This window comes from Tiliqua scincoides, chromosome 4, assembly GCF_035046505.1.
Source record: "Tiliqua scincoides isolate rTilSci1 chromosome 4, rTilSci1.hap2, whole genome shotgun sequence".
In the NCBI taxonomy this organism is placed as follows: Eukaryota; Metazoa; Chordata; class Lepidosauria; order Squamata; family Scincidae; genus Tiliqua; species Tiliqua scincoides.
In genome coordinates this window covers 59,543,164-59,559,553 of record NC_089824.1, presented here as the reverse complement: position 1 = coordinate 59,559,553, position 16,390 = coordinate 59,543,164, and the positions used below count along the sequence as shown (strand labels likewise).

The 16,390-nt window shown below is 38.5% G+C and overlaps 1 protein-coding gene across 1 annotated transcript in view; it reads right to left on the bottom strand.

Moving 5' to 3' along the window:
* Positions 1–1,149: 1,149 nt before the first annotated feature.
* The window catches only part of RAB12 (RAB12, member RAS oncogene family), a 31,587-nt gene continuing 16,346 nt past the window's right edge, over positions 1,150–16,390 (bottom strand). Inside the window, exons 2-6 of the mRNA XM_066624038.1 lie at positions 14,295–14,355; positions 5,972–6,110; positions 5,015–5,104; positions 3,931–4,035; positions 1,150–3,283 (exon numbers count right to left, since the gene is read on the bottom strand). Coding sequence (XP_066480135.1) covers positions 3,170–3,283; positions 3,931–4,035; positions 5,015–5,104; positions 5,972–6,110; positions 14,295–14,355 — 509 coding nt within the window. The 3' untranslated portion in view covers positions 1,150–3,169. The remainder of the gene's footprint in view (positions 3,284–3,930; positions 4,036–5,014; positions 5,105–5,971; positions 6,111–14,294; positions 14,356–16,390) is intronic.

Genomic DNA, 16,390 nt, shown 5'->3' with positions numbered 1-16,390 from the left:
CTGCTCAGTAGTACTGCCACCACCCTGTATGTGTCAGTGCCTCGGTCCAGGGACACTGAGACCCTCTAGGCTTAATTCTATCCCTTGCAGGCGCTGAGCACTTTCTCCAATTAAAGCTTGTCCTCCAGTTACTAGACCTCAATGAGCACTTGGTAGCTTGCTGAACGGCTAGGCAGGATTCTAAACCTTTGTCCCCAACAGACAAGGAAACTTAGTAAAAGATATTTTAGTTTATTAAGTACATAAGGTTACACACTCTATAATAAGGCAGCAAATGCTAGAGGCATAAACATCTAGGAAACATATCAGCAATAAAATAATAAAGCTAGCTGGCTATCTCTCACTTGGGTCAGTTACTCTTGTAGATCTTTTAGCTCCAGGGCTACCTATGAGGCCAGGTGCTCATGATGGACAATGGAGCTCACACATGTGCAGGATGTTGCACCCAAAACTCTGTCCAAAAAGGAACGGGACACACCCCTTGGGCACTCATTATTATACTTCTTATGCTAATAGTACTGAGGCGACTTCATACTATTTAGACTCTTCAATCAGAAACTTTTGAGTTCAGAACCTTCTCGAAGTTGGCCTGGTTGCTAACCCCTCATAGTTCTTTACCCTTCCCAACTGGAGATCCATAGTTGCACTCCATCAGCTTGATAAGGTGCCTCTCTGTCTGCAAAGGTGATAAACATTCAAATGGGTTGTAATTCTTGTTATCTGTCTTTTCTGGCCAGCAAAGGAGAGACAACAATCCTTTTGTTGATTTACTCACATTCCTGCAGCTAGGAACGGCTAACAACTTCTCAGTCCCACTGCCTTAATTTGGTTCAGGCTTCACTGCCAACGTAGGACTAACATGCACTTATTCATGACAATCACTGAACACCCATAGCAGGTTTTTAAGCCCTTGGCACAATGTGTGCATTTGTATGTGTTTTATTGTGTTCAGATGAAGGGTTGTGGGTTTAGGCTTACAAAGTGAGCCCTTTGTGACTACAGGTGAACAAGATCCAACCTGACGTAAGTAATAGATTGAGCTCCATTCACTCCCTTGAGCCTTTTTAACTAGTTTAGAATCTTAAAAAAACCTTTTTAGGAGATATAGACATGTACACTTCCTGATAGGATACAAACATTTATCTAGGCCAGTTTTCTTATATTTTTATTCAAGAACTGAAGGCAAAAAACAGGTTTTTTAAAATACAGGCAAGTCACCTAAATGTTTGTCAAGTTTAAACTGACTGTCCATCTGTTCCTTTCCTTCAATATTGCCCCAGCATTACTACAAGTCCTACCAGTGCTACAAAAATGGCAAACTTCATCTAGTCAGTACTATAGTAAGCCACACGATATCTGTGTGAAGAATGACACTTGTATAGGCACATTGTGGTAGCAGAAATAGGAATACATTTCAATTGTGCATCTGTTATTAGCTGAAACTAAATGATCAAAAGAGGTATTCCTTATACATTACCAAGATCAGTAGGAACTATATTTACTTTAACTATATTTACTTTAATTATTTAACATTTTTATTTTCTCCCAGAAATCTGAAGACACATGCCAGGGAAGTCCATGGAACACACTGCTGGTTGGACTAATTGCTTAGCAAGTAAACAGGCACTGAAAAAAAATAAATGTGACAATTTGGAGTTTGCAAGCCAGTGCCTCTATGAGTCATCAACTGCTGTGCTACAGTCTTCTGAGATACTGTAGCAAGCAAGTCTTATGGAAATACTGGATAAAAGTTTGAATAAGGCTTCAAACCTAAACACACTTACTAAGGAGTAAGTCATACTGAACTCAGTGGAACTTATTTCTGAGCAAATATGCTTAGGACCGTGCTAGGCAAATCCAAACTATAAGTTAATTAAAAATGTTTTCCTCCCAAAATTGACCAAAAAGGAAAAATCCAACCTTTGCTACTTAGCATTCTAATAAGAGATGCAGCTCTACTGGCATTCATAAATACAAAATTTTATTGGCATGTCATTAGTTTAGAACGACAATGCTTTTCAATACTACAACAACATTTAGGACACATCAAGTTATTCCAATATGTAGCTACTGGTTTACCACAGCTAAACTATACAGTGCAGTTTTAATAAAAGATACCAAAAAGATAGTTCACAAATTCGTTCAGACAAAAAACAAATAAAAACCCTTTAGCACTGCATATTTGATGGGAATAAGCTCAACCATTAGAAAAGGTGTATTTTAACAAACTCCTCTGCCCAGTTTGTTCGGACATACACATACAAATATATTCCTTAACACAGGAAAATTACTTATTCTAAAAATGATTTTTTTAAAGAATTTGTTTAGGACAGCAGCAACACCTTTTATATCTTTTAATAAGTTTCAAATATACCTTTGCTTTTTACAGAATCCGATTGCTAGCTAATTTATGTTTAAAGAGTAACCTAATTACTTCACTTGACAATTTGTCTTTTAAAAATTGCACAGAATGCAGTGCATTAGTACACCCCCCCCCCAAAAAAAAAATCTTGCATGATGAAACATAATAAATAAAGGAGTGCTTGAAATAATACTTGGATGGGAGTTCAAGACTAAACCACTGAACTTCTGCTGGTACACAACTCATTCATTTCAATGATGCTTGCGTGGAACCTCGCACAGAAGCTCTGTTGAAATGAATGGAAATTGCATAGCACCAGCACTTAGTGGACTGCATTCTCTCTTTTTAAGATGCTACAGTAAAACTTCCTTTTGAATATATGTGACCAATGCCGCTTAAGAAAGTTTGATATATTTAAGTCTAATTTTTTAAAAGTATCTAAAAAAGCTAGCAAAGCACCATATACTAGAAGAGATTTTGTTTATATCAAGGACTATTACAACATTTATGTTCAGAATAAGTAAGGTATGCATTTAATTTCTTACATCCTAGGTTTGGGAGCGCTGTATTCCCAGACAAATGTACAATATTTATAGTGCTGGGAAAGAGGAGTGAAAAACCACTTGTGGGAAGGGTAATACTTAACCAGTTACAGCTGAATCCTACCCAGGTTTGCATATTTACAAATTAGTGTGTCGCTCTGACTCTGAATCAAAGTGTAACAAGGAACTGCCACATGATTGTAGTGCAGAGTAGTAGGTGCCTCTTTCCTTCTTTTCCTCCTCCCATTCTGGATGAAGCAGAGAGTCAACAACAACGGACATGAGGTCTTGGAGGAGGCAGTTCTGGTGGGATTTCTGGCTCTGGTTGTAGGGACAGGATACTGTTGGACAATTCATTTCTTATGACGTCCAAAGGCATCTTAAACGGAAAAACAAACTGTTATGTGATTACCAATACGAAGTCTGAAGTGCCTACTCAAATGAAATGTGATAGCAATAACATTCAATTAGAAATGAAAGCATAATACTGTCTTTGTAATCTTGCCCAAATTTAGACCTTGGCAGAATAGTGCTAATTACTTTAATAAGGGAAAGAATTACTTGAGAGGCAATTTCATGTTTCACATGTCATTTAACAATGCTGTGTATTGCATTGTTCTATTAACATGCTATCAAAATCAACAGGGTTTAAGAATTTTTTTTGTGCCCACTATGCTCTTGTTCACTGGCCCTGTGAAGTGTTATTCCTGCTTCATAGCAACAGGAAAACTGTAATAACTCCTACTATTCCTCTGTCCCCACTGAAGCAAGCAACCAAAAACTGTTCAGCTACAAAACTGAATTAAGTTCAAGTTTCCATGCAAAGAAGCATTATGTTCAAAAATGCAGAAAGCAATGTAGTGTTCCACTAAAAAAGTAATAGGAGGCTCATGAACTTCTTTCCAGTAACCAAAGAATTTGCCACCCTAAAAGAAAATCTACTTGTAGTAGAATGTTGTAAGCAACCGTATTTTAAAATGGTCTTTTTAAAAAGTTCAATTTTCTTGCAATATGGGAACATTTTACCTTTTTCAGGATGTCATCAACCAGTTTCAGAAATATTTCATCCACATTAAAATTGTCCTTGGCACTAGCTTCACAAAACCGCATCCCAGTTATCTGCTGTGCAAACTGATGAGAAAAATGTGAAAATATTTTTGTTCCTGCTCAATGTATTTTGATCAAAATGATATTCAGTTCCTAAATATTATATTATCTGATTTATTTATCCCTACATAAAGATAAATTAAGCAACTGTTGGTTTTCCATAGCTGTCATTCAGAAATACAAGTTGTGCTTGGTAATTAAACATACCACATAAACTGGTTTTGCATTATTGTTCTGAGTTTGGACCTCATGAAATATTTTAATATATAGCTTGAAAAAATTAAGCATGTAACCTGCTATCCCTTCCCCCCCCTTTTTTTTTTTAGCAAAAAGCCTTTCAGCTCTGTGTTCATAGCTTGTTTAAAAGATTCCTCTGAAACAGAAAACCTGTCTCTAAAAAATTACACCATAAAATAGAGAAAGCACAAATATTCTTTCCAAAAGCAAATTAACATGATAATTATTAGCTCTGTGTGCACCACGCAGCTTCAGTCTTAGACTCAGTTCATATATGCAGTGGTTTTCATCTTCTAGCCAAGCAGCACTGTTCGTATGACTTGCTATCTTTCTCTGGGGCGGTACTCGCAGGCTTAAAGCCAATTATGCCAATGCTTTTTCAAACCCCTGCAATCATGCCCAGAGTAGTGGGTGATGTTCAGTCTCCATCTGATAGTGGCATTTTGAAAATCAGAAAATTGCATATTTCCAGCTGGATTTTTTGTTGTAACTCATTTCACAATTCTGTGAAAGGCTGAATGGCAGCCTTTCCATAAAGATAGAATTTATGAATTTGCACATAAATGGCAGAACAAGCACCTGGTTTTAGAGGAAAAAAAAACTTATAAATTAACCAGCTGATAGCAAAAGAAGCACAAAAAACTTTAGTCACCATTAAAAATGAGGCCAAAATATATCCAATGCTAAATTTCTTAGCTCTTTACTTTTCTAAAGTCATAACCTCCTCTCAACGAAATTTTAACAGTGTAGTTTCATTTACACTTACTTTTTCTCCCTGTTGCCGACTGATCTCTCTGTCTACTTCACAGTCTAACTTATTTCCAACCAGTAGTAACTCTGCATCTTCTGAGGCATACTAGGAAAAAACACCCAAAATGATCTCATTCTAACAGACTTTCAAAAGACTAGTCAAAATGAAGTTACGCAGTCATTATGTTCACAACAGTTTTATGCAACTGAACTACATATACAAATTACTATAACTTGTTTATATTCCCCATTATGCTGCTGAAGTGACGCCTCAGCTAGTTCCCCAAATGCTTCTCTTTTATCAGAGAAGCATTTGTTATCCTTTGGTAACAAATATTTCAGCCAAATTGTAAAGTGTTTGTTCCAACTCAGAAAATTACTGGCGATTGTTACAGGAAGCAAAGCAGTTCTGTGGCAACTCCTGTTCAATGTGCCAATCCCACTGACAAGACTGTCCATTTTGTTCTATGATTTGGTACATATGTGCATAAAGGAACAAAGAGGAGGTTGAGGGTGTACCAAAAAAGTAAAGAAACATATAGGTGTGCACCCAGATCTTGCATCAACTGCAAAGTCTGGCGGTTCACAGTATCTATGTGTTAACAAGACTGAACGAGAGCCTGAACAGCTGCCACAGAATTATGTAATACTCAAATATGGAGAAATGGCCACACCTCTACTTCAGTGAATGCTCCAGGTCTGTGCAAGCACAATACAATTTGATGGTGGCTTGAATCCAGATTTGTGAGAACAGAATGAAACTTACACAAGGAATCTTTCTTGAACCCTCCTCTTATCTGAAGTTAGGAATCTTTGGAAATGGTGTGGGATGGACCGCAGGCAGACTGCAGTGGGAGTGGGAAATCACTGGAGACTGGGTGAAGGCAACTTCTGCACATCTGGATCTAAGCCATTATACCCAGCTTAAGAATTAAGATCAGTACTGTGTATTTAAAGAGAAAATGAACCTTACCTTATCAATCATTTTCATCCATTTTGGCAAATCATCGAATGACTCCTTCTTTGTGATATCATACACCAATATAATTCCCTTGGCACTTCTGTAATAAGCTGAGGTAATGCTGTTGAATCTTTCCTGACCTGCTGTGTCCCTAAGAAGCAGCAGCAAATATTGATACAGGCATTTAACCACTTCACATGTTGTCACAAATTCCTACTGCAATCAAGTCCATGTTTTTGTATCTCCCCCCCTCCCGCCCCCATAGCAGCTGTTCTCAAACTCCCAGGGAGTTCAAGCCCTGCTGTAAATCCCTGAGGGGGAGGGGGGAGGCAGCAACACAATTGCCAGGATTGTGTCACTTTGGAGGGAGACTTACCACAGCCTGCAGCAGCCTCCCAGGGGTGTGGGGAGCCCCATGCCAGCCCCCGTAGGGCTCCCCAACATGCAGAGACAGGCAAAATAACAATTGCGACACACTTCCGGTTTGCAATCACTGCAGGCTGTGGAAAGTATCAGCAAGCCCCTGCACCTCTTCAAAGCGACGCAATCCTGGCGATCACATCGCTGCCTCCTGCTCCCCGCCCCTTAAGGGGGCAGAGGCCAGGGCTCTCTGGCTGGGGTGTCACAACGCCCCAGCTTGAAAACCACTGCCCTAGAGAACTGGCAAGGATCAATAACCAGCTTTACATGAAATTTATTCAAAGTACTTAATGTATTTAAACTCATTGGGTATGAAAAGCATTTTGTGAAAGTATTTTTTTAAAAGTTATGTGAGATAGTTGACAACACTTTCTTCAGCTACTGTAGTGACAAATTCTGGAGATATGATTCTGAGCGATTATTAATTCAATCATGCAATGTAATTATCTTTTGAAGCTTATAACCAGTGAATGAGGGGATATAACATTTACTGATTTCCTTTAAAAATCCAAAACCTGACACACACAGACAGATTTCATCATCTATGTTAAGGTTGCTCACTTGGTTACAGAACTCTGTGCTAATCCTATGGGTTGTAGGTAGTACCCAACTTACAGAATCAATGTGAACATTTCAGGCAAGTCACCTACAGCCACAAAATATCACACTACTATACTACACCAGGGTGAGCCTACAATCTTATGAACTGAAGAACTTGCTATTTTTTTAAAATTATAAAATACAGATCTAAAGTTATGAAGAATGTGGACTTGGGACTGGTATAGGTGTGGAAGAGAGGGTGATTCCTGTGGGGTAGGCAGGCAATGTGACATTACTTCTATTTTTCTCCACCTCTGATATCAGTTCCATATGCTCACAGCACCAACAGTGACAAAAAAATGTGATCATGTTCCATTTGTATTCAAGCCACATACCTCAGTCCTAAACACATTTACTTGTAACTAAACCCCACAGGACTCAGTGGGGCTCAAGTAAATCTGCTGAGGATCAGAGAGCTAAAGAGATTACTTAAAAGAAATTAAAGTGTGTTAAAACTTTAGAATTCTAATACTGCTTGAAATGGTTATTTATATTGTTTTAAATATTTATTTTTAATTGACTTATTATTAGGAATAAGCTTCTTAAACATCAATGTCACACAAAAAGTGCAGAACAGACTGGCCAGACAATAGGTGCTCCCTACATTTTGGCTGGTTTTGCTAGCTAAGCATATGTTTGTGGTCACCAGGACCTTGCCCAACGCTAAGCAATCCTTTTCAGCAACAAGGTTGGAGCTTAGGAGGGGTGGGGAATTGTTCCTGCAACAGCTCTGTGAGATGTTCTGGAAGCGCAACACATCACAAGCACAAATCCTTATCTCCAATTTGGAGTGGTAATTATCCCCACAGTTGCACTGTTATTTGGAGGATCTCAAAAACATGTTTCAACTATCCATGCCTCTCTTCCACTCAAATCAAGCTCCCAGTTGTGGTTTTTAGTTTTTTTTTTGAGGTTGGGCTTCTGCAGTGTTCTTGCATTTCTGAAACACAGTACAACTGTAGGGGCCATCCCTACTCCCTTTCCAGCTCCGAGGTCAGAGAGAGTCAGAGCCAGTGATACTTGCCAAAGAATGAAGAAGCAGTCACCATGGCAAACAGAACTGTTAACATCTGCTTATCCACAACATATATAGGTAAGAAAAAAAATCTGCATTTCAGTTAACTGCCTGAAGTTCTCCAAGCAGAAGAACAACTAGATGAAAGGACTTCATGAGGTCTTACATTTTCTTTCAAAGCTGCTACAGGTTAATTATAACTGTCACAGTGACACTGTCACCTTAAGTGGTTTTGCAATACTAAACAAGGAGAAACTGTGGACAGAATTATAACTGCACTAGTGGAGTTCCCATATGTTTTTTTTAAATTTAAACACATAGTTATAGTCAGCATACAGATTTAACAAGAAAAGCCTAATCTTCCTCCAAATCACTTTGTTCCAGGAATATCAGCTTGTTGTGTGTAAACCATGTTGTGCATTTTTTTACAGTGACCCATTTGTTCTATACACACCAAATTAAACACACAAATGCTAAACATTTAAGGCTCTACAAACATATCAATAGCCACAAGCCAACAAATGCACTAGTTAAAAGCAAATGCTATTCCTTCTTGGCAAATTGTGTCCATAACAGCTAGTCCTCCAGTTTTCATTATGCACCAACATTTCCATTACTTGCACACTGAAAACTACAGCATGACTGAAGTGGACTGACACAGGTGGAGTGATGAAGTTCTGTGTGCAGATTGCATCTGGATGAAGCATTCACCCTGACACCCTTTTCTTGTGTTCTTAGTGGCTTCTTAATGGTGAGGGAAGACCTAGTGACCTCCACTTCAGCCACTTCCTCCTCAGAAAAATTATTTCAATGATTATGAGCAGATGAACCTCTGCTTTGGTTCATGTAGAGTGGAGACACCTTGACCACCTACCTTCAAGAAAAGCAAACTAGATGCTTTAAGCACTTGGAATCATTTTGAGGACTTTTCCTCAACTGTGACAGATTCTGAAGTGCCTAAGACTATGCCACTGCCATCCTAATACTTCATCTTAGACAGGCTATGAAGTTCATCATTTCTACTTCTAAGCACTGTGAAACTGTTAAGATAACTACTCATTTCAAACTACTCATTTGAAATATACCGCCAAGTCTTCCACTATTTAAATATACTGCATGATAGTACTTTTCTAGCCCCATCCCTATAAACAATATGAACTTATATTCTCCATGAGCTTGTCCTCAATGCAGTTTTAACAAGGTGACAACACAACTCCTGTTCCACTTCCTAAGCATTGAGAAGATTCAATTTATTAATACAAAAAATATATTTGAAAATACAGACACTCACTATCTTGGGATGGGATTCAAAGAAAGGGACCTGTAAATAGAAAGTACTTCTGGATATGCACAGCCAAATTACTGGTTTCTCCTTCTGGGTGCACTGAGGCTTCCCCAACTTTCATGAGACACTTGAGAAGTGCAACATAAAAACCTGCATGCACTGGTTTGTTGTTGTTTTTTTTGCCACATGTCCTGGTCATTTTCTTCAACAATAGACAGTGCCAGAAAAAATACTATTTCACAGGGCAATAAATGCTCCAGTCAGTCAGTTCTCATTCTGACACTGTGTAAAATCCTGTCACTATTCTATGAATCACAGCAGATTCTGGGAGATCCTGGATATGTTATTTGCACTGATCAGACATGACAACCAGACTGCCAAACCTATTAGAGCAGCAGTCTCTAAACTGCGGGACCACTGTGCCCAAAAAATGCCTTCCAGTCACGTGGTGCTGCAGCTGCTTATCTTTCCAGTCGACCATCCCAAAAACTTGTGCTGAACAGCTGCTTCCAGTGCCAATTGCCCCAGGAGGTTATGTGCCTGGATGTCTAGGCAGAAGCAGCTTCCCAGTGCAAGTTTCTGGGGTGATCGGCTATAAAGAAGTGGCTGCAGCATGCAATGGTAATCGCCACATGGGAAAGGCATTTTTTGGACACCCGGACTGGGGTCTGGCACTTGCTGTATTATAGCATCAAGAACCAGGGCCTTCAAATCTAATCAAGTTCCTTGGCAAACACCATGCCACTTACACATTGCTCTCCTGCTCACCTTAGCCTTGATTTCCAGGGGTGGGGGGATGGGCAATGGACCCTGAAAGATACATCTACTTCTTCTGAAAACTGTTCCCAGCCAGTTTTGCCTTTCTGCTGCAGAATGTCATTTTTTCTTTATTTCCTTCCCTAAGGTGATCTTAACTAACCAGATATTATGTAGTAGGCATGATATAGCCAGATTTGGCTAAGTGAAGACATAACTAAGGGCAAATAAATTCCATTTAGAGTGAGGGCAATGTTTCCTATGGTGATAGCATGGATTAATCTAGCCAAGTGAACACTTTCACAGCTTTTTGGAACAACCCTTTAAAAACTACTAAAAGAGACCCCCGCTCAGAAATATTTTTGCAATGCACCCCACACAGTTGGGTTCAGCCTGGATGAACAATGTTGGCACTTTTATTACCAGACAGAATTACTATTTATCATTTTGCTTGAAAATTCAATACTTTTTTTAAGTTGAATTCAAGGAAGTAAGTGTCCACTACTGAGTCACTAATTTAGGTTATAAATGTCTAAATGAAAAGGATACTTTTAATGAGACTTAAGTACATTGTCTATAATAGTTTACCAATGGCTTACAGTGCAACCCTATGCAAGTTTACTCAGAACTAAGTTCCTATGTATTTAGTAGGGCTTACTCCCAGGTAAGCATGCACTGGATATACCATATGGGTCATACATGTTACAAAATTCTGGAAACATAATTTATATATTCCTACCATGCACTATTTCTAAAGTATGCAGCAAAGTAGTTGCATTAAAATATTTCTGGGTGAGGAATATATATATATATATATATATATATATATATATATATATATATATATATATATATATATATATATTACTAACTACTTTTTCTCTAGGCTCTGTGTATAAGTCTGGACTGGAAAAATGCCCTCTTCATTCTAATCACTAACATTATCAGACAAATTTAGAAAAGAAAAAAAATTAAAAGAATCATCACCACTCAAGCACTTCAGATGAGAGTGGAAAACATGCATACAGGATGTGAAAATGGGAAATGTGCACACAACACTAACTTTCCAAAGGGAAGATGATATCCTCCTGATATGGTGCTCTAACAGAGAACGTACAACTTATAAATGCATCGGAAGGAGTTAAACGGAAAACAAACATCTCACAACAAAACAATTTTGCAGAAAGCTTAAGTATGTAGGCATGCTCAGAATGCAAATGCAAACATTTGTGAACTCTAGAACTCTTCATGGGATCAGTATTTTGTGTAAAGCACAACATCACAACAGAAACACCATGCTTTAAAGCTTTGTTCAGCACAAGATTTAGAACCATTTTATATGGACATTTTCTTATACCAACTGTAATGAAAATAATACAGAGAATAAGAGAATATAGGACTGTGGGGGAAGATACGATTTTTTAGTGAGGGTTGTGATTAACCAAACATATAGATTAGGTGATTTTAATTTTCAAAACGTTTTTAAAAAGACCACCTTCTTCAGCCCACACACACACACACACACACACACACACACACACACACACACACACCATATAGACAAGCAACCCCACCTATAAAAATATACTTAGCAGGGATGGTTAAATTTTGATGCACACATGGAGCCCTCTGTCCACAAGAGCTCTCCCATTCATTCCACCTCATGAAAGCAGGTGTGGGTAAAGATATTGGACTTAGCTGAAATAGACAAACTTATGAATTTCTTAAAGAGAAATCAGTAAAGTCTTTTATGGACAATCGGAAATCATTCATGGACTTCCTACGTGTGAAGGGGAAAATGGGACTAATGAATTATGGATTCAGTGAGTAGATAATTGATATACAGCTGTGTGCCACTCAACAATGGGGATATCCCTGTTATGTGATTAGGTTAAGCAAACATTCAGCCCAGTCCAGTGCCTTTGTTGTGTAAACAGACAGACACTAGCTGGTTGCACAGGCTACTGGAGATAGACTGCATTAAGAGCCTCTCTGTTGTGTAAACAGACACGCTGCTGCAGGCTATGGAGTCCTTATTGCCTCATTAAGAGGCTCATTGTTGTGCTTTGACCACCGCTGTATATGCAACCTGTTAAGTGGCGCATGCCTGTATAGATTGTTTTCTTTTTTGTTGAAAATGTATCTTCGAAATAAGCAATAGACTGTTCAAGGTATGATACCTAATATGTTATATGATTTTGTAGAACAAAGAAATATAGATTTAGAACTCTGCACTTAAGTTAGATTAGAACTCCACTAACTTTCAATATCTGCTTTCATTCTTATTTCTATTTCTGTTTTTATTTCTATGTCTAATTTTCTGAGTTTGTATTTGTTAATTTTTGGTGTTGCAAAACAAAAAAGAAAAGAAAGCAGGTGTGTATGTCACTCTGCTTCCTCCATTAAAATGAATGGGACAGCTCTGCACGCATATCAAAGTTCATGTAGAACACCTGACTGGAGAGAACATCTTTAATAAATCTGTTTACATTCTTAAAATGTACCAAATTTCTTCCAGTGGATTCCATTCTTAATGGAATGCTACTTTACAGAGGAAGGCATCTAGTTGAGTGAGCACCACAGATTAACATTCTGCTGAAAGTTACACAGTTCTATGAAGATACTGTTCATGGAGAATAAGAAACATCATGACCACTGGGCTGCTATCATGTACTTGGTTGAACACCCATTGAAATAAATGGGTGACTTAACTGAAGAAGAATTGCACACTTTTTTTTTTTGCAATGTGAAGATGTTTTCTGAACACTGGGTCAAAACAGATTACAACAACAGTTAATTTACACTTAAAGACATTGGCACATTGAATATCTACATTACCTCATATCAGCTTCAGTAGGCCCTGGCTAAACATCATGCTGGCTCAAGTACCAACCCTGTGGCCAGAGGATTCCAGATGGGGACACAGATGAGGAATGAAGTCATGCCAGTAACTTTCAAGTATTAGGTAACAGGGTGATACGAAAGATGCAACAGCAATTAACTCAGATGGAAGCAAGACAAACACATGGTGCGACAAACAAAGTTGATGGTGACCTGCCAAGAGGAGTTAGTAAACTGAATTCACTACATCTATGCAAAGGTTAACCATCAGAATATTGCAGTGGTGTCAACTAACCAACCACTGATGCTTTTCTACCACAGCATGTTAGCATATCTAGCAGTTAGCTCTAATGCCAATTATGCATGAAGCATTGTCAGAAAACTGAGGTAAAGCCATTAGCTACCTTAAAGAATTATTGTGTTAACATAGCCAGTTTATTCTCTCACAACAGCAATTTGTATCATACTACTGTGTATACTTTTATGGTATAATATGCACTGTTGTAGCGTGACTAAATAGCATAGAAACCAATTCTGAGCAAGTGTTGTTTCTCATCCCCTGGTCCCTAAAGCAATATTCAATCTTATTTTCATACAGATATTACTTCTCAGTGCCACTAAAACATATAAAAACAGGGATAAAACAACATTTCATTTAATATTTTTCACAGGTACCAGTATCAAATACTTAAGCATCTCAGCAGCCCAATCAGAAAGACTTCCCCAACCCTCTCCAGTTATGCACTTGTTTTAAGAATGGACTATAATGTGAGATGTCAGACAACAACCATTTTTTCTATAAAGGAAAGCGATATATCTAGAGATGTAAAAGACTGGCAACAAGATATAGGTATCATGTTGTGAGTGATCCCTGATATAGCTGGTGGGCCATGGGGAGATATAGGAACCTGAACTAGATGGATCCTTAGCCTAGCCCAGCAGGGTTATTATTATGAGATTGTTCATCTCAACAGCACTTGTGACTCTAGAAAGGTTGTAGAAATGTAGGAAATTGGCTTGGAGTCAGATTGGCCTATTAGCATTTCCCTACTATCCCACTGTATCATTTTTTTTCTGTACCAACAAGGCCAAAAGCAATCCAGCTTAAACCTTAAAGTAATTTCTTAGTTCTGCTAAGGGAACAGTTTCCTTAGTTCTGCTAAGGGAAGAGGTTGGAAGTCATTACAACATACAAGCAATGTCACTTCATTGGTCTTTCCGCTGCACTATTACATCCGTATAGTTGTGTTACCTATTTTTAGAGCTGTGTGAGGGAAAGGAAAAGCAGCAGCAGGTAGGATAAGAGCTAAATCAGCTTACAACAGTTAATCATATTAGACAAGCATATTGAAACCATGCTACAAAATAAAACTTAAAAAAACCAAAAACATTCTGCTAGTTGCATATTTTTTACTTACCAGATTTGTAATCTAATTTTCTTTCCTCTTAGCTCTACTGTTTTGATTTTAAAATCAACACCTATAAATAAAATATAGTAAACAAAAGAGGAGGAATAAGCAGCAAAAGCAATACAGGTATGATTTAATTTGTTTTTGTACCCGTCACGTATGAACAATGAACAGGAGGACTCATATCACCCTGGGCCACCTTAAAGGGGCAAAGGGGAAGACAAATAACCATTTCTTACAATGAAAGAATATAGAGGCTTGTCTAGCATTCTGTTACTAGAAATGTTATCAAGAAGTATAAAGTGTTTTTTATAAATTTATGCAAACATGTAACCTCCTGCCTTTTCAGTTTTTGCAAAAAGTACCAAAAGATTCATTAATTGGTCTTATGAGATCTAGCACCACCAAGCTTAATGTGCTTTAATTTTGCTATCAGAAGTGGGCATAATAGTCAAACTTGCCGGAATGGTTACTTAAATGAAAGCTAAACATATTTTATAGTGCCTACAAGTTCCACTTTTCATTCATTTGCTCTGTATACATTTTAAGATGCAGCTGCTATACTAACAATTTTTATGGACTATTACTTAAATCAAAGCACATGTTTCCATTATACATTATCAACATTTTTGTGAACTGTAAAAAGCACTATGAAATACTAAAATGTTAACAGTAAGAAAAATCCCATTTTGAAATTACAGTGCAAATGGACAAGATAAACTTGTCTATCTGCAGTTTTGCAAGCAACATCTACTCTTACATTTTTGTCACAGAATAACCATTCAAGAATAGACATGACTGACAGAAAATAAAGAATCAGTTGACAATGCAAGAATATATCATGCACACAGACAATATTTTCTACAGCATATCAAGAAAGATACAGACGTTTTACATGTTTTTCCAGGTCCATGACTCTGAACCACACTTTTACAAAGATACTGGCCTGGATTCAGACAACCATGCCATTCGTTCAGTGAGTCTGAAGCTTATGCTCCTTGAAGAGCAGCACACACATATGCTCCCACCCAGAATAAAGAACAAGGTAGGCATCAATGTAGGTTTTGCCTGGTGGTTTGTTGTTCAAAGGCAAAAAAATCACTGGATGCACACAAGCTTTGGGCAGAGGTAGCCAAAGAGGATCCAATCCCCCAAATAGCATGAGTATGCTGTTCCCACCAGTGTACCGTTCACCCTTTCTAGTTTCAGTGGTGCCTGAGGTAATACCCTAATTCCTTCCCCTTTTCTTTCTTGATCGCACATTAGCACATCCTCCTCCTCCTCCTCCTCTCCTACTTTTTCAAAGATTCAACTAGGCAGGTAAGGAGAGGGGAGCACAGAGGTCCTAGAGAACCTCTCCCTATCTGCTAAGCTTTACCTCTGTTGTCTCCCAATTGTCTTTGGCTGGCCACATTCAAACACATGGGCTAGGGGAAGAGTGCTTGGTGGAGTTTTCTTCTCCTCCCAGTGTGCTTTGTCCAACCTGTGTGTTTGAAAATATTACTGGAGAGAAAACAAGTACGAAGTGGCAGAACTAATGATAAGGGGTGGGGGTGCTCTGGTTGTGTTTTTTTTCCTGTCTGGCTGGCTGTAGTTGGCTGGGCAAAAAGGAGGCGAAGAGAGGTGGGCAATCCTTTTTCAATTACTCATGCAATCAAAACAGTATCACTGCAATGCCCTGCAGCTTGTTTTTTCATCACTGCTTGCTTGTAGCAGTGGCACTGGAGGAAGAGGTGGCTTGTCATTGCCCCAATCTCCTTGTTACCAGGGTGGGCAACAGGCAAGTGTGGAGTGCAGGACACCCCCTGGCAATTTGCCACCTCTCTCTCTTGTTCAGAGTGACTGCTTCAATTCACCTCAGGGCTGGGCCAATCCTGGCTTTAAGGATATCAGATGTTGCTTGTTCAATCCCAACTATTACAGAAGAATTTGCAATGATCATTTGTAATTGGATCATTAAACAAAACCATGCAAATTAAATCAGGCTAGAAAGTAACCTCTTGCCCACTCCAAGAAAGAACTGCCTTCAGGAAAGAAGGAAAGACAAACCAGTGGACTGTTTTTGGGAAGCAGCATGTGAATGGTTTCCTTTCCCTGTTCCTTCT